The 21,741-nt window shown below is 41.5% G+C and overlaps 1 protein-coding gene across 2 annotated transcripts in view; it reads left to right on the forward strand.

Moving 5' to 3' along the window:
• The window catches only part of septin2 (septin 2), a 74,917-nt gene that overhangs the window by 24,137 nt on the left and 29,039 nt on the right, over positions 1-21,741 (forward strand). For both annotated transcript variants that reach the window (XM_078563502.1, XM_078563503.1), the window contains exons 2-3: positions 7,441-7,490; positions 19,707-19,869. In XM_078563502.1, the coding sequence (XP_078419628.1) occupies positions 7,464-7,490; positions 19,707-19,869 (190 nt within the window). In that variant the 5' untranslated portion in view covers positions 7,441-7,463. The remainder of the gene's footprint in view (positions 1-7,440; positions 7,491-19,706; positions 19,870-21,741) is intronic.

The raw sequence follows: 21,741 nt of genomic DNA on the forward strand, positions 1-21,741 counted from the left end.
CTTCTAAACTCCAGAGAATTAGGCCCAATTTACTCAGCCTCCCCTTATCCCAGGGACTAATCTAGTGAATGTTCACTGTACTACCTCCAGTGCAAGCATATCCTTTCTTAAATATGGAGACCAAAGCTGCAGACAGTATTCTAGATGTGGCCTCACCAAAACCCTGTCAACTGTAGCAAGACTTCGTCATTCTTGTACTCCAATCCCCTTGTAATAAAGGCCAACATGCCATTTGCCTTCCTAATTGCTCGCTGCACCTGCATGCTTAACTTTGTGTTCCTTGTGTGAGTACATCCAAACTTCTTTGAACATAATCTGTTTTTCTATTTTCACGACCAAAGTGAATTACTTCACACTTCCTAATATCTCCATCTGCCATTTTATTGTCCACTCGTCTAAACTGTCTATATCTCTTTGTAGCCTCTTCTTCCCACAGCTCACCTTCCTACCTAGCTTGGTGGTATCAGCAAATTTCAATACATTACTGTCACTTCGCCTAAATCATAGATTATAAATAGCTGAGGCCCTATCACTGTTCCTTGTGACACTCCACTATTCACTGCCAGTCAAGTTGGAAAAAACCCTGTTTATGCCCACTGTTTTCTCTCCGTTAACCAATTCTCTATCCATGCTAATGTATTACCCCCAACTCCATGAGCCCTTGTTTTAAGTATTAACCTTTTGTGCGGCACCTTAGCAAATGTCTTTTGGAAATCCAGGCACACTACATCTACTGCTTCCCCTTTATTTATTATGCTAGTTACATCCTCAAAAAACTCTCAACTTGTCAAACAGGATTTCCCTTTAGCAAAACTATGTTGATTTGTTCTAATCATATTAAGCTTTACTGAATACATAAGACTTCCTTAATAACATATTACATCATTTTCCCAACAACAGATTTTAGGCTAACTAGCTTGTAATTTATTGTTTTCTCTCGCTCCTTTCTTGAAAAGTAGTGTTATGGACAGGAGATGGTTTCATTTAAACAGCCCTGATTTCCCTTTTCACCACCTGTCAGTAAAAGAAAGGTGTTTGGTTTTGATTTCCCTCTTTATAACCTGTGGTGTATTTCCCAATTTCTCAGTCCTGTGATCCAATTTCTATTAATCCCACAGCAAACTTGAGATGGAGTAAACTCAGGGGTGGTTTATTCGTGCACATTCAAACATGAGAGGAAGGTCGCAATGTAGCCTCCTTTTCACTCATTCAACAAGAGGGGAGGTTAGAAAAAAGATTCACAGGGCAAAACCTACAGAATAAAGAATTATTGTTTCATGTGAATCCAGAATTGAAGTCCAGTGGCGTATTCCTTCGCAGGTCGGCAGGTTGAAAGCTGATGCTGGATAATTCACTTTTCCAGGAGTGATAACTTCCACTATGAGATAGGCATGCAGCAATGAATTAATCTTGCAGACAATCGCCTCGAAGTTCAGAAGTTCCCGTAGAAACAGCGTAGATGGGGGCCAGGGCATTCAAACCGGAACCGGGACCGAGTCCTTGTTTTGAGCTGCTGCTTGCTAGATGGAAGATGGCAGACTGATTTGCAGTACATCAAGACAGTAAACTTGACTCCCCTGAGCTGGGAGAACATTTCACATGACTCCCACCTCTCTGCTTTGGCTTTGGCAAATGGTGTATATTCCTTTGCCTGGGTTCGTGACATTGTTAATGTTCCAACCTTTAAGAATTTGAAAGAAAGGTTGCAGGGCTCTTTGTCCAAGCAGACTAGTAGTCTTTGGTGGCCAAGGCCTGGCTTATGAAATGTTGATGGCCTTTGTGTAATTCCCTTTGAATTTGATCTTTGCAGCCCATAGGGTTGTTAGCGTCTCTTAGAGATAACCAGGTGTCATCTTCTCTGACACTGCTATAAAGTTCCTTTTTGTTCAGGGTTGCAGGCAGACATTGTTTCAGCCCCTTTAAAGCCTTTGTCCAGTTTTTAAAATTTTTAGAAATTAGCCAGGATTATATATTTATTTCGTAAAAATATAGTGAGGTCTTAGCTGCATTATAGTATAACATTTGCCAACTTCCAATTTAATGAGATCATTCCCAAATCTAAGGAATTTTAGAAAATCATAGCTGCAGAGATGGTGGATTTGCTATCTCTTTTAGAACCCTAGAGTGTAGACCATCAGTTCCTGGGGATTTGTCAAGTTTTAGTCCTTTGAGTTTCTAGTACTTTTTCTCTGACCTTAATTTCCTCTTTTTTTTTTAGCCCCTAGATTACCATCTATTTATGGTATGAAACCTGTGTCTTCTACTGTGAAGGCAGACACACACTATTTGTTCAATGCCTCTACCATTTCCTCATGATAATTTCTCCTGCCTCTGCTTTAAAGGGGGCCAATGTTTACTTTAGCTACTCTCTTCCTCTTTATATACTTATAAAAGCAGATTTTAAGAACTTGTATGTTTCTGGCTAGTTTACTCTGTCTATTTTTTCCTTTTTTTCTGGCCCCCTGGTTTCTAAAACACTTAATCCTCAGACTTACTACTTTTTTTGCAACATTATAAGCCTCTTTTAATCTAATACTATCCATAACTTCCTGAGTGAGTCATGGAGGGGTCTTTCTCAGAGTTTTTGTCTTTCAATGGAATCTATTTTTTTGTTGAAAAATTTTGAATTGTTTCTTTAAATGTTCCCTGTTGTTGATATCCATTTATTTTAGTCTTTTTACCCAATTAATCTTAGCTAGTTCTCTCCTCATACCTTTGTAATTGGCTTTATTTAAGTTTAAGGTTTTTGTTTGAGACTGGAGTATGTCGCTTTCAAACTTGACATGGAATTCAATGGTATTATGATTGCTATTTCCCAGTTGGTCTTTTTCTACAACTTTACTAATTAACTCTACTTCATTACACAATGCTAGATCTAAAATAGCTTTATCCTTAGTCAGTTCCACAACATATTGCTGCAAGAAACTGTCACAAAAATGTTATGCAAACTCATTTTCTAGACCACTCTTGCCAATTTGATTATCCCAGAATGTACGAAGATTAAAGTGCCCCAGAACTATTACATTTCCTTTGTTAATAGCTCCAGTAATTTCTTGTTTAATGCTCTGCCCAATGGTATAACTACTGTTATTGGACCTATAAATTACTCCCACCTGTGTTTCTGACTCTTGCTATTCCTAATTTCTACCCGTACTGATTCTACTTCGTGACCTTCTGAGGCTAGATCCTTTCACTCATGTCCTTATGTCACCTCTTACCATTAGGGGTACCCTTCATCATTTGCCATCCTGTCTATCTTTTGCAGTAGTGTACCCTGGAATATTTACTTCCCATCCTTGATCACCACCTAACCTGTCTCTGTAATGGTGATTGAATCTAAATAATTTACCTCTTTGTGCCACTACTTCATCTACCTTATTGCAGATGCATTCAGATAAAGAACCTTTAATTTATTTTCTATTCTTTGCGATGTCCTTATTCACTGTACTATTTTTGTTAAACTTCCTGCTTGTCTTTACCCACATTGTTATACTGTTCTGATGCCTCAACCTTTCTCCTTGGATTTCTAAATTTCTCTTCACCCAAGCCCTCTCCCATCCCTGTTTATTTAAAGCTCTGACCACAGCCCTAGTTATACGATTGGCCAGGTCACTGGTCCCAGCCTGGTTCAAGTGTAGCCCATCCCAATGGAACAGCTCACTCTTCCTTGAATATTAATGCCAGCGCCCCAAGAATCAAAACCCCTTCTTCCCAAGCCACCCTTTGAGCTACGCATCTAAATCTCAAATCTGCTTGCCCCTATGCTAATTGGCATGTGGCTCAGGTAACAATCCAGTGATGATTACCTTTGATCATTTTCATTTGGCTCCTAACTCATTCTCTTGGGTAGAACCAGGAATGATGTTCTATGTCATTGATTTCCACATGAACCGTGACAACTGGAATCTTGCCCTCCCACTCCCAAGTTCCTCTGCAGCCGTGCAGAGATGTCCTTAACCCTGGCACCGGGAAGGCAACACAATCTTCCGAGATCCCGGTCACAGCTGCAGACAACAGTATCTTTCCCCCTGATTACACTGTCTCCTACATTACTTTTTGCTCATCCCACATAAATAGCATCCTTCACTGTGGTGCCATGGCCAGTATGCTCGTCCATCTTTTTAAAAATTCATTCACAGGGTATGGGCTTCACTGGCTGGGCCAGCATTTATTGCCCATCCCTAGTTGCCTTTGAGAAGGTGGTGGTGAGCTGCCTTCTTGAACCACTGCAGTTCATGTGGTGTAGGTACACCCATAGTGCTGTTAGGAAGGGAGCTCCAGGATTTTTACTCAGCGGTAGTAAAGGAATGGCGGTATATTTCCAAGTCAGGATGATGAGAGGCTTGGAGGGTAACTTCAGGTTGTTGCATTCCCATGTGTCTGCTGCCCTTATCCTTTTAGATGGTAGGGATTGTGAGTTTGGAAGGTGCTGTCTAAGGGAACCTTGGTGAATTCCTGCAATGCATCTTGTAGATGGTGCACACTGCTGTTACTGCATGTCGGTGGTGAAGGGAATGAATGTGGTTGTGGTGCCAATCAAGCAGGCTGCTTTGTCCTGGACAGTGTCAAGCTTCTTGAGTGTTATGGGAGCTTCACTCATCCAGGCAATAAGGGAGTATTCCATCACACTCCTGACTTGTGCTTTGTGGATGGTAGACAGGCTTTGGGGAGCCGGGAGGTGAGTTACTTGTTGCAGGAATCCTGGCCTCTGACCTCGTCTTGCAGCCACAGTATTTATTTGGGTAGTCCAGTTCAATTTCTGGTCAATGGTAACCCTCAGGATGCTGTTCGTGGGGGACTCGATGATGCCATTGAACATCAAGGGGCGATGGTTAAATTCTCTCTTGTTGGAGATGGTCATTGCCTGATACTTCTATGGCGTGAATGTTACTTGCCACTTGTCAGCCCAAGCCTGGATATTGTCGAGGTCTTTCTGCATTTGGTCATGACTTCTCAGATACTGAAGCAGTCCGTGAATGGTGCTGAACATTGTGCAATCATCAGTGAACATCCCCATTTCTGACCTAATGATGGAAGGAAGGTCATTGATGAAGCAACTGAAGATGGTTGAGTCGAGGACACTATGCTGAGGAAATTCTGCAGTGATGTCCTGGAGCTGAGATGACTGGCCTCCAACAACTGCAACCATCTTCCTTTGTGTTAGGTATGACTCCGACCAGGGAAGAGTTTCCCCCCCTGATTCCTATTGATTTTAGTTTTGTTGGGGCTCCCATGTCACACTGGATCAAATGCAATCTTGATGTCAAGGGCAGTCACTCTCGCCTCACCTTGGGAGTTCAGCTCTTTTGCCCATGTTTGAACTAAGGCTGTAGTGAGGCCAGGAGCTGAGTGGACCTGGCGGAACTCAAACTGGGTGTCAGTGAGCAGGTTATTGCTAAGTAAGTGCTGCTTGATAGCACTGTTGATGACCCGTTTCATTACTTTACTGATGGTTGAGAGTAGACTCATGGGGTGATGGTTGGCTGGGTTGGATTTGTCCTGTTTTTTGTGTACAGGATGTACCTGGGCAATTTTCCACATAGCCGGGTAGATGCTGGTGTTGCAGCTGTACTGGAAGAGCTTGGCTAGGGGTGCAGCAAGTTCTGGAGCACAAGTCTTCAGTACAATTGCTGGAGTATTGTCAGAGCCCATAGCCTTTGCAGTATCCAGTTCCTTCAGCTGTTTCTTGATATCACCTGGAGTGTAATTGAATTGGCTGAAGACTGGCATCTTTCATGTTGGAGACCTTGGAGGAGGACGAGATGGATCATCCACTCGGCACTTCTGGCTGAAGATTGTTACAAATGCTTCAGCCATGTCTTTTGCACTGATGTGCTGGGCTCCCCCATCATTGAGGATGGGGCTATTTGTGGAGCCACCTCCTCCAATGAGTTGTTTAATTATCCACCACTATTCACAACTGGATGTGGCAGGACTGCAGAGCTTAGATCTGATCCGTTGGTTTTGGGATCGCTTAGGTCTGTCTATCACTTGCTGCTTATGCTGTTTGGCTTGCAAGTAGTCCTGTGTTGTAGGTTCACCAGGTTGACACCTCATTCTTAGGTATGCCTGGTGCTGCTCCTGGCATGCCCTCCTGCACTCTTCATTGAACCAGAGTGATCCCCTGCTTGATAGCCATGGTAGAGTGGGGAATATGTGTTCTAGTACAGTTCTGCTGATGGCTCACAGCGCCTCATGGATGCACAGTCTCGAGCTGCTGGATCTGTTCGAAATCTATCCCATTTTGCAGTCCTTCTCCTCGACCACACAGTTAGCAAGCACCTTGTACCTGTTGGACAGTCAGACTGAGGCTCCTGCATCACGACATGCTGGTTTCCCTTACCTGCCTGACTCTCAGTCACACCCTCCTGTCCCTGACCATTAACCAGCTCAAGGTTCTGTCTAATCCGATTTCAGCTCAGCAACTCTGAGCCAAAGTTGCCGAAGCTGCAGACGTTTAACTGCAGATATGGTTGCCCCGGATTGCAGTTCATTCCACAGATCCCATGCGCTGTAGTCATGGCACACCACCAGCCCTGCTGTTTCTGTCTGACTTCTACTTATTTAATTAGTTAATTTACACAGATAAAGCAACAGAAAGCTGCACTCGTCTAGCTTGGAGATGAGGAAGAAAACTCGCCAACTACTGGAGGCTGAAAAAAATAGAAAACGGAGCATCTCTTTGCTCCTTTGCACCGAATTCCCACTTGAACCAAATTTTCAACTACACACTGTCTGGCATAGTCTCCTATCTGTGAAAAGTAGGAGAAAAATATTTGTGCCTGTATCCTCTAAAAGAATTGTCTTTCTATTTATTTGCTTATCTGACTGCAAAACACCATGGAATGTGATCTGATGTGGTTAAGGATGAATAGAACTTGCCTTGAGGAACTCTGCAATCGATCTTATTTACAGCAATATCTTCATTTGTTAAATACAGTTAGAGGTAATGGTTAACTTCAATCATTAACTAAATTAAACGTTGAGCCCTGCGGGATCCTCAAAGATTGGGTATAATGTCTATTATTAGAATGGTGCAGAAGGAGATCACTCTTTTACCTGAGCCATGGTAAAACCGAATGGGTAATGAATGTGAACAGCTAATTTAACCCATTGCAGTCCTTTTTTAAAACACCAAATGCAGAAAGTTTTGCCTCAGTCTCATTTCATTCCATTGGTTACTGGAAGAGCCCTTTGAATATATTCGGCAGTTGCGATATTTTCTGAGGACAGGAATACTCGTAAAGTTAAATATGGGTATGTGAAGATGAGGGCAGCCATTTCAGTTATTGAACCGAGATGTATTTTGTGCAGTTGAATCGTTTGCGCAATTGAGGTTGTGTCCTGACCACTGGTAACAGTTCCCAGTGTTTACAGTTTGTTCTTCTGCTTTTTGTTGCCAGTATCTTCATTATACTTAAACAAAACTTTGTTTTTCAGGTGAGAATTACCCCATCTCTATCATGTCGCAATCTTCAGACAAGTTTAAGGTAACTTTTTTTAACATAATGGAACTTTTAAATCAATGGACGAAGTATGTGCTTTTTCTCTCTTCTCTAAAGAGGCTTTAATGGCTGAGGACAGTGAAATATGTGCATTGGGCAGCTGCGCTTGGATGATAAGATCAACACCTTTTTATATGGATGGGAGTGTGCTTGAAAGTGATTTCTCCAGGGCTTTCACTCTCCCATGAGCTAAATAAACATATAGACATGTCTCAGCTCATGTTTGCTCTTCCTGTTTGCAGCAGTGATGGAGGTTTTGCTCCACTTCCTGGTGTGATGCTGCAACTAAGTGCTCAAAATGCTGAGGGGTGAGGGATAAATGGAAATTTTCAATCTAAGTGCTGCATCTTTGTGTGGTGATCAGCATATCTATATTTTTACAGTATGCATTGCACTCTGCATTTTCAATAAGTGCTGATATAATTTGCACTGTACATAGAACGGAATGGTCAGTCAGGTTTGGTGGCAACTATGTATCTCTTGGCTGTTTTCAACTTCCTCTCATAAGATTGCTTCACACTCCAAATGCAACGCTTTTTACCTGTAGCAAGTCAACATATTGTATAGAGTGCAATGCTTAAAAATGACTCTAAATTGTGATTGTGTTTCTTAAAAATAGAGCAGGGCAAACTGATTTCCTCCCTTTGAATGTAGTGAGAAGTGGATGAGTTGACCACACCTGAATGACAGAAGATGAAAAAAAGTGTGGTTGAGTCAGCAGATGCTATCTAGATGTTTGTGGAATTGAAGTGCATTGGGGGAACAGGGTTTCTACATAGCAATAGTCAACAGAATAAATGACTCCCTCATTTTAACGTTGAAGTCTCTCTGAAGCACCTCGGGATGTAATCCCAATTCAGAGAGACGTTTGCCTAATGCTTTGTTCAGAATTGAACGTAATTTTAAAAAGATTTAGTATAACTTCCTTGTTATTATACTCTCTGCTTCTATTAAAAAGCATCTGGAATCCTAGGGTTTATTAGATGTCTTCACAAATTTGTGTGAGTATATATATATATATATATATATATATACACCCCTGTGTTCCTCTCTCCCTGCATTCCCTTTAAAATTTTACCATTATTTCATATTGCCCCCCTCATCCTACCAAAACGATTCACTTCACATTGCTTCACATTAAATTTCATCTGCCAATGTATCTTTCAGTTTCATGAGTTTGTCCTCCTGAAGTCTCTTATTATCCTCCCCATTGTCTCTACATTTGAGTTTTGTGTTATCTGCAAATGTTGAAATTACATCCTGTACATCCATGTCCAGTTTATGAATATATCAAAAAGAGCAATGGTTCTAACGCTGGCCTCTGTGGAACACCAATGTATACCTCCCTCCAGGCTTGAAAAACAACATTAACCCTCTCTCTGCTTTCTGTCCCTTAGCCAATTTTGTATCCTTGCAGCCACTGTCCCTTTGCCCATGAGCTTTAATTCTCCTAACAAATCTATTGTTACTTGCTCAAATGCCTTTCACAAGTCCATGTACACATTACTCACCTTCCCCTCGACAGACCACTTCATTACTTCATTAAAGAACCCTATTAAGTTAGTCAAACCTAATTTCCCTTTCCATGCTGGCTATTATTAGTACATTCTGGGAGGGGCAGGTGGTAGAAGATAAAGCAGAGCAAGGAGGCTTCTATAATCTGTCAAGGTATCGTAGTTCATTAACATAAACCTTGGCAATATATTTAGATAATGCAGTCATTGTAGTTTAAAAATGGAACATCAGGAGTAGGCCAGTCAAACCCTCTAGTATTAGATCACGCTCAATCTATACCTCCATTCTACTTGCCCATCTTGGCTTTGCATCCCTTCATGCCTTTACCTAACAAAATAAGCTGTTCATCTTAGCCCTGAAAATTTTAGTGAGGTGTGGAGATAAGACTGCTAACTTTCACAGTTTGTCCAGGAGATTCCATGAATGGAAGAGTAATCACCCGGTTATTGCTAGCAGCCCTGGAGAAATGTACTTCCTATTTTTGATTGGTACCTATGCGTGCACACAATTCGGGTTCAAAGGCACAGAGTATTACTACAACATCTAACAACAAGCTCAACTCCAGCCTTGGTTGTGCAGGGCAGCTCAGTGGGCTGCTTCCAGCTTTGCCTATAGGAAGTACTCAATGGACTTTGGAATAGGGTGCCTGTGCTGTATGCCAACGATGGGTATGCATTGTTGCCTCGCTGCTGGGTTGTTATGAGTTTACCTATCCATGGCTTCTACATTGAGGAGCCATTCTTGAATTTGTCCATGGTTGTGCTGGCCTTTCCATATCTCAGAGCAAGAGTATTTCTGGACTGACTTTCCACCCTATATTTATGTACCAAAGTGTGTGCTTGATCTGCGTGAAGGAGGAGAGAATTCAAATTGAATTTCAGCTCTTGATAAACAATATGATTTAGACAAGGCACCTGGAAAGGTTAGCAACTGAAATGTGACCTTGTAAGAGGAGTTGTGTAAATAGCCTACAATTTAAATGGATGTTCCTCCCCAATATAATCATCTCCCTACCCAAGATCAATTTTACTTGTCTTTTCCTTTACTCCAATTCTTCTCTCCCTTTCTCCCCCACAACCATTGTGGTGTATCTCACCAGGCACTGACTCTCGCTGCAATGTGGTTCCAGGGGTACTGGATGATAATCTTGTGAACCTGGAGAGTAGATGTTTGTAGAATACCGAAGCAACACAACCAAGCCCAATCATGAGCTTCACCTTTCAGCAATCTATTAGTACAAACCCTGGCTGTGCTCCCTAACTTTGGGGTACTGAAGCTAACTGTACTGCCACCCCAGCTAAAATGAGTAAACTCAGCGCTGCATAATCAAACTTTTGACATTGTGATCTGTCTGGCTCAGTTTGGTTGCATTTTTACACTGATCACATCTGTTTGAGTTCACAGCAATTTAACTAAACCTTCACTTTCAGGCTGGAAGTGGTCACATGATTAAATGTCATGTGATCTGACTCAGGACTGTGTTCCACTAGAGGTGGCAACCCAATGTGATAAAAATTTTAAAAATGAAAAAACACATGTTACACAAAGGCTTTTCAAGTTGTGCAGGTTTTTAACTTGATGGCTTGCATAGGAACAGGAGGAGAGGGGCCACCCTGAGTGTTTATGCTGCTATCTGAAGAATGTGTGTTACTATTCTGTTACTTGGTGTCTCTCTAAACAAAGCTAAAGCAATGTGACTATCTGTAAGTTTCAGCCAAACCTACAGCCAGTTGGATTTCAGTCAGGATTTAGCTAGGTTGGGGAAGGGAGAGGGGAACATGCAACACTTCTTTGGGTTTACTTACGGACCATTAATCATCAAATCACTATTAAATGCTGTGCAGACCAATAAATCTTGTGCAATAGAACCAGAAAATGCTGGAAATACTCAGCAGATCCTGCAACATTTGTGGAGAGAGAAACAAAGTTAATATTTCAGGTTATTGACCCTTCAGATCTGAAATGTTAACTCTTTCTCTCCACAGATGCTGCCAAACCTGTTGAGTATTTCCAGTGTTTTCTGTTTTTATTTTAGATTTCCAGTATCCACGGTATTTTGCTATAAGAAATCTTATGGTTGGCTCAGAGCTTGTACATACTGATTACTAAGTGAAGCTTTGGATTTCTGGAATTGAATCGGAACTGCAAATTTATCCAGATTACACTGTTTCTAAAATCTGCAAACTTATCTCTTCCTCTGTTGCTGAAGACCTTGGTGAAGCAGAGTGGCTTTCATAGGGACTCGCTTATTTATGTGACTTGTTTTGCACTTTTTGAAAATCAGTTCAGGTTGTACAATTAAAATATAGTTGAAGTTTCCAGTATACAATAATGAAACTTAAAAAAAAAAGCTGAGGAATTGCGATGAAAAAAAATGAAAATGAAAAAGGTGTTTGTCAAACATGAAAACTCTTGTTTACTTGGCGAATGGACAACAGAACATATGGGACAAAGCAACTGTTGTCTTGTTCAGGGCCCTATTCTACTGCTCCTTGCAGAGATTCAGTTCCAGCTGGGAAGAGCTGGAACACATTCATTTGGCACTTTAAATTTGCAGTCCCTTTTTCATAGAAGCATAGAAAATAGGAGCAGGAGTAGGCCGTTCGGCCCTTCGAGCCTGCTGCTCCATTCATTATGATCATGGCTGATCATCCAACTCAATAGCCTGCTCCTGCTTTCTCCCTATATCCTTTGATCCCTTTCGCCACAAGAACTATATCTAATTCCTTCTTGAAAACATACAATGTTTTGGCCTCAACTACTTTCTGTGGTAGTGAATTCCACAGGCTCAGCACTCTCTCTGGGTGAAGAAATTTCTCCTCATCTCAGTCCTAAATGGTCCACCCCGTATCCTCAGACTATGACCCCGGTTCTGGACTCCCCCAACTATCAGGAACATCCTTCCTGCATCCACCCTGTCTAGTCCTGTTAGAATTTTATAGGTTTCTATGCGATCCCCCCTCATTCTTCTGAACTCCAGCGAATATAATCCTAACTGACTCAATCTCTCCTCACATGTCAGTCCTGCCATCCCAGGAATCAGTATGGTAAACCTTCACTGCACTTCCTGTAAAGCAAGAACATCCTTCCTCAGATAAGGAGACCAAAACACAATATTTCAGGTGTGGTCTCAGCAAGGCCCTGTATAATTGCAGCAAGACATCCCTGCTCCTGTACTCGAATCCTTTTGCTATGAAGGCCAACATACCATTTGCCTTCTTTATCACCTGCTGCACCTGCATGCTTACCTTCAGCGACTGGTGTACGAGGACACCCAGGTCTCGTTGCACATTCCCCTCTCTCAATTTATAGCCATTCAGATAGCCGTTTAGCATAGTGTCTCAGTTTTTCGTTGCTGTACTCCCTCATTTACACTCTTATCCAGTGCTGTTATTTCTAAAATGCCAGAATGAAGTACAAAACCAGTATCAGTTCACTAGAACCATGGAATGGGCCTACACCCAAGTCTGTGCTTTTGTATCTCCTTGTAGAGTGGGGAGCAGAGGAGTCAGGCCTGCAATGATCGACACTTGTGAAATATAGGAGTATCATTAAGAGTAACCCCACTGTCTGAGCTGGCCGAGTTCTGAAGGACATGCCACCCAATGTAGGCTCAGTCTGGTAGTTGAGGGAACCAACACAAGTATGTAGCCTATTTGCTACTGATAGGATTGACCACTGCAGTCCTTGTGAAGATCAAGTTTTGTCTCCACACTGTTGTGTTGCACTATCGTTCGAAGTGAGGATATAGCTAGCTTTCCTGTACTCTGCATCCATGAAACACTGGGCTACCCAATTGGTGTGCCATCTGTCTGTAACCTCATGGCCTGATGTGTTTCACTCCTCCCACCACTATCAGACAGGGCACTAACCCTGTTTCAAAGGGGATTATGGAAATATGTCCCAGGAATAGTACTGGGTTTGACTTGGGATAAATATCCAACCTAGTGAAGTTATCTGCTAACTGAACACAAAGCAGTGTATTGGGTGGAGCAAACAGTCCTCCATCCAATGGGCCAGAGAGAAGTCCTACCAAATCCAGTCAAGAATGGCGATCAACAAGAAGCAAGTAAAAGGAAGAGGAAAATCCATGAGCATCTTAACTCTAAACGGTGAAGCCCATCGCATGAATGTAAGAGTCAAGGCTGCTGTTTATTTGTATCTTTGACTAAAACTGCCAAGTGGATGGTCCTACTCCTGAGGCCCCACCATCATTTTCTATTGTCCAGCTTATTTGGTTCACTGCATGTGATATTCGAAGTAAGCCCAAAGGTGAGGGGCCTAGAAAACATCTGGGCTGCAACGCTGAAGACCTGTGTGCTAGAGTTAGCTGGTCCAAAAGCTCTCAAACTTGTGTTCTCTGCATCAATAGTCCAGGCCTCTAGAGTACTGTAGTAGTCCATTGCTGTGTATATGAAAAATATTCGCTAGATTATAAATCATTAGATAAATTTGCTTTGCAAATTAATGAATAGATTCTCTCAATGTTGCTGATGAGAAATTTATTTATTTGGTCTTTTCTTGCATTAAGGTGTGATCTTTAAATGTTTATTCTTTCATATGGCCTGAAACTTGGCTATTCTCCACTTGGACAATTGATTCCATTTATGTTCCATTTGTTTATTGCAAAGTTCTGTCAATCTAATTTTATCGGTTCCTTAGTGCAACTATCTCAGTTCTAATTATCAGAGTTTCAACAATGGAACTCCACTTAGACCAGCTATTCACTGCAACTGTCTGAGTTTTCTAAAGGTTCCTTTAATTGATTGCACTGCTTTGTTAGTACTAAATTGTTTCTAAAAATGCTTTTATTTTATTGGAATTGCCAATATTAAGGATTCTTACCTGACAGTATAAAGCACTTGTTCTTCCAGTTAGGGTAAATTGCTAGCTTTAAGTAATTAAATTCTACGACCAAACACTTTGGACAATGCGAAAATACACATACTGGAAATATTTGGCTCAGGCAGTTTGTGTGGAGAGAGAAACAGGTTTCATATTTCAGCTCCGTGACCTTGTATCAGAACTGTAAAATGTTAGTTTTAATTCCCTTCAGTTCTGATCAAAGGTTATTGACCTGAAATATTATACCTGTTTCTCTCTTCACAAATACTGCCAGATCTCCAGACCCGCTGAGGATTTCCAGTGTTTTGTGTTTATTTCAGATTTCCAGCATCTGAAGTATTTGTCTTTTGAGACAAAAGATGGACCCGGAGGCACTATCAAAGCCAGCAGCAGAATCGTAATCGGGAAATTCAGAATATAATTAAACATCACAACAAAACCGTCGTTGATACTGTCACTAAACACTTCATCAATGACCTGCTCACCACTGTCCAGTTAGGTTTCTGTCAAAACCACTTGGCTCCACCAGCCTCTCATGACTGCTTTGATCCAGACATGTATGCAAGATCTGAGTGACAAGGAGATATAAAAGCACAGACTTGGGTGTAGGCCCACTACATTCTATTGATTGCAGCTCAAAAGGAGCTGGAGTAAAACTAAGATTAAAAGATGTTCAAAAAGGTGGACATATACGTTTTTAAAAAAAACTTCAACTATCTGCCTTACCTTTGGCACCACCACAGCCAAGTCCATCATTCTCAACATCAGCCCTTTTAACACCATCTCCAAGAGCAGACCAGAGACTGGGTAGCCTGCAATGGGTGGCTCACCACCTGATCTCTTGGACACTTTGATATACAAGGCTCAAATATTGGATTGTGATTAAATACCCGCAGCTTGCCCAGCTGGGTGTATCCCAAGCTCGACACCACCTAGGAGAGAGTAGGTTGCTTGATTGGCATAGCTGCCACTGGATTGTATCCATTCTCTTAATGTCCAACAAACTGCACCTGCAGTGTACGTTCTACAGGTTGCATTTGGGATGTTTGCCTTGCCTTTATTAGCTGAGGCATAGAATATACGAGCAGGGAGATTATGTTGGAGCTGTATAAAACACTAGTTAGGCCACAGCTGAAGTACTGTGTGCAGTTCTGGTCACCACACTATAGGAAGGATGTGATTGCACTGGAGAGGGTGCAGAGGAGGTTCACCAAGATGTTGCCTGGGCTGGAGCGTTTTAGCTATGGAGAGAGACTGGATAGGCTGGGGTTGTTTTCCTTAGAGCAGAGAAGACTGAGCAGGGACCTGATAGAGGTGTACAAAATTGATGAGGGTAGAAAGGAAGAAACTTTTCCCTTTAGCGGCAGTGTCAGTAACCAGAGGGCATAGATTTAAGGTAAGGGGCAGGAGATTTAGAGGAAATTTGAGGAAACACTTTTTCATTCAGAGGGTGGTTGGAATCTGGAACACACTGCCTGAGGGAATGGTAGAGGCAGGAACCCTCAACAGTTAACATATTTAGATGAACACTTGAAACACCATAGCATACAGGGCCATGGGCCAAGTGCTGGAAAATGGGATTAGAATAGATAGGTGCTTGATGGCCAGCACAGACACGATGGGCCAATGGACTGTATCACTCTACGACCTGCCAGGTTCACTTTGACAACATCTTGCTTGCCTGCAGCTTTCACCGAGAAAGATAAGACTACAATGTGGTGAACGTCATCACCAAGTTCCACAATTTCTGACATTGATGTATGTCGCTGTTGATTCACCTCTCCTGGGTCAATATCCTAGAATTCCCTGTAACATCACTGGGAACACCATCATCACGAGGATTGCAAAAGCTGGAGAAGGCCTACCACTACTTCAGGTTGAATAGGGATGAATATTATTTTTGCCTACCAGGCAACATGCACATCACATTATAGTATATAACATTTTCAGCAGACAAAAAGCTCATTGGCCTCGCTTGGCACTTAAACACCAGCATAGACCAAATGAGACTCCTCCCTTGCCACCTCTTCTAACCCTATCAACACATCTTCCTCTTCCTTTCTATCCATATTTGTCTAGCTTCCCCATAAATACAGCTGTGACATTTGTCTCAAAAACACTGTGGTAACAAGATCCATGTGCTCATCACTATCTTGGCAAAGTTGTTTCTTCTGAATTCATTATTGGATTTATTCGTGATAACCTTACACTTACCTCTGGTTTAGGTTTTCCCCCCCAAAATGGAAACCGTTTTTCTGTCTACCCTATCAAAACTCTTATAATCTTCATGATCTCTTTTAGATCACTATCTTGGCCTTCTCTTTGCTAGAGGAAAGAGAACCAGCCTGTTCAATCACAGCAATGTTTTATGTAGACAAACTCCTTTATAAATGTGAGCATGGAAACGGTTGACAGAAGTGTTGCAGGCAGTTCAAAAGAGATTCACTAGGCTGATTCCTGTGATTAAGGGGTTAACTTATCAAGATTGGCTAAAAAGTGTGACAGGAAGAGGCAGAAAATATAATCACAAGAGTGTAGCAGAATGAGGAGTAATGGTAGTAAGTCAAAGCTTAAAGCTCTGTATCTGAATGCATGCAGCATTTCTAACAAGATAGATGAGTTGACGGCACAAATAGAAATATATGGATATGACTCGATAGCTATTATAGAGACGTGGTTGCAGGGTGACCAAGACTGGGAACTTGATATTCAAGAGTACTCGACATTCTGGAAAAATAGGCAAAAGGAAAAGGAGGTGGGGTTGCTTTGTTAATAAAGGAAGGTATCAGTGCGGTGGTGAGTAGTGATATAGGTGCAATAGATCGTGATGTGGAATCAGTTTGGGTGGAATTGAGGAATAGCAAGGGGAAGAAGTCCACAGGCAGGAGTCGTCTATAGACCCCTGAAGAGTTGCCTCACTGTAGGACAAAGTACAAATCGGGAAATAATTGAGGCATATAAGGAGGGCGCTACAATTGTCATGGGTGATTTTAATCTGCATATTGACTGGACAAATCAGATTGGCAGGGGTAACATGGAAGACGAATTTGTAGAGTGCATCAGGGATTGGGTCTTAGAGCAATACATTGCAGAACCTTCCCGAGGACAGGCTGTTTTAAACCTAGTAATGTGTGATGAGGTAGGATTAATTAGAGGTCTTGTAGTTAAGGATTCTCTGGGGGTAGCGATCACGTGATTGTAGAATTTCAAATTCAGTTTGAGGGCAAGCAACTCTGGACTCAAACCAGTGTCTGCAAATTAAATAAGGGCAATTAAAGAGGTATGAAGAAAGAGTTGTCTAAAGCGGGCTGGGAAAATAGTCTAAGGGGAAGGTCAGTGGATGAGCAGTGGCAGATATTTTATAAAGCTCAGCAAAAATTTATCCCAATCAAAAAGGAGGACTTGATGAACCCATGGTTAACAAAGGCGGTTAAGGAGAGTATCCAAATGAAGGCGAAGGCATACAAACTGGTGAAAACTAGTGGTAGGCCAGAGGATTGGGAATTTTTTAGGAACCAACAACGGATGACTAAAAAACTAATAGAAGGAGAAAATTGATTATGAAAGTAAATTGGCAAGAAATATAAAAACAAACATCAAGAGCTTCTACGGTTATATGAAAAGAAAGAGTGGCTAAAGTGAGCATGTGACCCTTGGAGGGTGCGACTGGAGAATTGATAACGGGGAACAGGGAAATGGCAGATAAGTTAAACCAATATTTTTCATCAGCTTTCACGGTGGAGTACACTTTTAAAACCCCTAAGATATCAGGATAAGCGAGGGGCTGATGGGAGGAAAGATCTTGTAACAAGATTCTCTATCACAATGGACAAAGTATTTGACAAACTAATGGGACTAAAGGCAGACAAGTCACCAGGACTTGATGTCCTGCATCCAAGGGTTTTAAAGGAAGTGGCTGCAGAGATAGTGGACGCATTGGTCAAAATATTCCAGAACTCACTGGATTCCAGGAGGATCCCAGCAGATTGGAAAACCGCTAATGTGACGCCTCTGTTCAAGAAGGGATAAAAAGCAGGAAACTATAGGCCAGTTAGCCTAACATCTGTCATTGGAAAAATGCTGGAATCCATCATTAAGTTAGAAATAGCGGGACATTTAGAAAAGCTTAACGCAATCAAACAGTCAACATGGTTTTGTGAAAGAGAAATCATGTTTGACAAATTTGCTGAAGTTCTTTGAGGATATAACCAGCAGAGTTGATAAAGGGGAACCGGTAGATGTAGTGTATTTGGATTTCCAGAAGGCATTTGCTAAGGTGCCACATAAAAGGTTATTGCACAAGATAGGAGCTCACTGTATTGTGGGTAAAGTATTAGCCTGGATTGAGGATTGGTTAACGCACAGAAAAAAGTCTGGATTAATGGGCCTTTTTCAGGTTGGAAAGATGTAACTAGTGGAGTGCCACAAGGATCAGTCGTAGGGCCTCATTTACTATCTATACTAATGACTTGAAGGAGGGGGCAGAGTGTAATGTATCCAAATTTGCTGACGATACAAAAATAGGGAGGGCATGTTGTGATGAGGACATAAGGAATCTGCAAGGGGATATAGATAGGTTGAGTGAGTGGGCAAAAACATGGCAGATGGAGTTTAATGTAGGAAAGTGTGAGGTCATGCACTTTGGTAAGAAGAATCAAAAGGCAGACTATTATTTAAATGGGGAGGGACTTCAAAAAAGTGAAACACAGAGGGATCTGGGTGCTCTTGTGCATGAAATTCAAAGTTAGCATGCAGGTGCAGCAAGTAAATAAGGCGGCAAATGGAATTTTGGCCTGTATTGCTAGTGGGTTGGAGTTTAAAATAGGGAAGTCTTATTACAACTGTGCAGGGTGTTGGTGAGGCTGCACCTGGAGTACTGTGTACAGTTTTGGTCCCTGTATTTAAAGGATATCCTGGCATTGGAGGCAGTTCAAAATAGATTCACTAGGCTGATTCCTGGGTTGAAGGGGTTGACTTATCAAGGACAGCTAAACAGGTTAGGCCTTTATTCATTAGATTTTAGAAAAATGAGGGGTGACCTTATTGAAACATACAAGATTCTGAGGGGGCTTGACAGGGTAGACGTTGAGAAGAGGTTTCCATTAGTGGGGGAGTCTCGAACTAGGGTACATAGTTACAGAATAAGGGGACACTCATTTAAACTGAGATGCGAAGGAATTTCTTCTGAGGGTAGTAAATATCTGGAATTCTCTACCCCAGAGAGTTGTGGAGGCTAGATGACTGAAGGTATTTAAAGAGGAGGTAGATAGATTTTTTGAAATATCGGGGAGTTGAGGGTTATGAGGAGCTGGCATGAAATAGGAGTTGAGGCCTGGAGCAGATCAGCCATGATCTTATTGAATGGCAGGGCAGGCTTGAGGGGCTGAATGGCCTCCTACTCCTATTTCTTATCTTATGAAGGGAACCAAATTGATCCTGAGCACTACAAGAAGTTGAATAACTCGTGGGAACAACTCAAATTATAGTTGCCAGCCAGGAAGCACATTTGACAATGCACAAGCGTTTTATTTCATTTCTAAAAGTACTGCGCTATAAAATTCTTTCCATTTGATTAAGTTTCAAGCTGTTTATCTGAAATTTATTGTATTAATCTTGAAGTTTGGAGATAAGCACAAGAATTACAAAGACAGTGTAATTAAGCCTTTAACCTGTAATTAAAATCATTATTTACAGCAATTATACCCAGGAAGATTTGCTGTGGGGAAATTTGTAAATTGTTTTGGCTCCATGTTTTGTGAAGGGGAATGTTAAAAGATTTAATGAGGAGCCTGAACAGTTTCTAATTTTTTTTACTCAACTGATTTAAATTTTTTTTTGCAGATGCTGCAACAGCAGCAACAATTGTTACAGCAGCAGCAGCAGCAACAACAAGCTCAATTCACAAACCCAGAGACTCCTGGTTATGTGGGATTTGCCAATCTTCCTAATCAGGTTCACCGTAAATCTGTGAAGAAAGGTTTTGAATTCACACTCATGGTAGTTGGTAAGTGTGGCTTACTGATTTCCCTTAACGAGTTTTCGGTATTTTTGTAAAACTTCGTCACCCTCTTCTCTGCGTGTTGGGGATGTGCATGTGTGTAAAAATGTTTTTTGTAGAAATGGTGTTTCATATTGCAAGACCCGAAAGTGTTGAGGCTCATTGTGGAGTTGGACCATCCCTTGTGCCAGCTTTAATCCCGATTAAAGCTTTTGTAAGGATAGTGCTATTCAAAGTGGATCTCCTTTGGCATTGCTCACTGATCAGTGGACAATAGTGTTAAACCACAGCACACGCTATTATTTAACAGTTAATCTCCTGTAGAGATGTTTTGGACAAGAAAATGAGATCAGAAGGACAGACATATAAACAACTACATTTAATTCTTGCCCATGGCTTATGTTTAAATCTACCTTTTCTCTTCGCTTTCTTTTGTGCTTACTCCTTCCTTTGTTCTTTCCCCAGAACCCATTACAGGGTAGGTAGTTGTTGAAGGGGAGGGGGCAGAGTGGAGATGGCAGTCAATACAGATTCAGAATTTGAGATATATAGGTTTGTTATAACATGGAATAAGAGTGTAGTACATTTAGATTTCCTTATTAGGTATAATTGCTGCTTCATACAGAACTTGCACCATTTCATTTAAGGAATATAGCTTTTGCAAAATAAAGAAAACCTGCACAGTGCAATTAATTTACTTTTATTTTACATGGAATTAAATAGTTTGTAACTTCTGTGAAATAACTCATCCACTTGGAGCTGAAAAATTTTGAATGCACTTTTCTTTGCAACTGCTACCTTTTACTACATAACCTTAGGCTGACTAAGCATAAATCAATAATACTACACACAAATTTAGTTTATACATTTTAGCTGGTGGTACGCCCTACATTGTTTTTTAAAATGCAATATAAGTATTTTATGTGGCAGAGGATGCAGTGAAGAGCTGTGCATGTGGCCGCCGATGTGTAGAATGTTCTGTAGCTATCAATGTGGTGCCTGGTTCACAACTCCAACACTGGCTAATCTTTAATTTTCTCAATCTTCCTCCTTTCTTTGTCTGTTCTGGTTAGGTATGACATGATTCCAGCTATTAATGAATGGGATCTCGGCAGGGAGCTGGCAATGCTGTGATCCGCACAGATCACCTTGCAATGGGAACTTGACTTCCAACACTTTTATTTACATTTAGTAGTGAGTGTGGAACAGAGGCAGAAGCTAGGGAGAAGAATGCAGCTGAAAATTAACCTTGCTGGGAGGAAGAAATACAATGTGTGGCTTGAGAGTTTGTCAGGTCCATGACAAGAGTTGAGAGACAATGCCACAGGTGTGCTTTTGTGGGAATGGAGATTGGGAAGCTGGGCAGTGAAGTCACCACTAGGAGAAGGAATTTAGCAGATATCTAGAGCACTTAGCCGATGTCCTACATGCACAGCGAGGTGGCACAAGTGCTGAACCAAAAGAAAAAGATCTGAGCAAAGATTAAAGAACTGGGCTCTCTGGATATAAGTCCTGAGCTTTTGAGAGATTAGGCCTGGTTTAAAGTATTGACAACTGGTAAGGCAGTCCCTTGAGAGTTGCATGCACTGCTTATAAGGGGGATGGGAGCTCACAAGGTTTACAGAGCTTATGCAGCAGAGCATAAATGCCTAGGATTACATAGAACTTAGTGAAAAACCACCCACTGGTTCAGCTCACATTTATCTGTTGAACTTCATTGCCACTTGACTACCCAGTCTGCAAGTTTTCTATATCGGTGTTTGTCTTTGATTACTAATCATAATCTTGTCTGTCCGAAATTCAGCCCTGAGATTCCAAGATTGTAATGTATAAATGTAGCGGGAGCTGAACTCTGAATCTAAACCAGAAATCACTGAT

Source organism: Cetorhinus maximus, chromosome 19, assembly GCF_964194155.1.
Source record: "Cetorhinus maximus chromosome 19, sCetMax3.hap1.1, whole genome shotgun sequence".
NCBI lineage: Eukaryota > Metazoa > Chordata > Chondrichthyes > Lamniformes > Cetorhinidae > Cetorhinus > Cetorhinus maximus.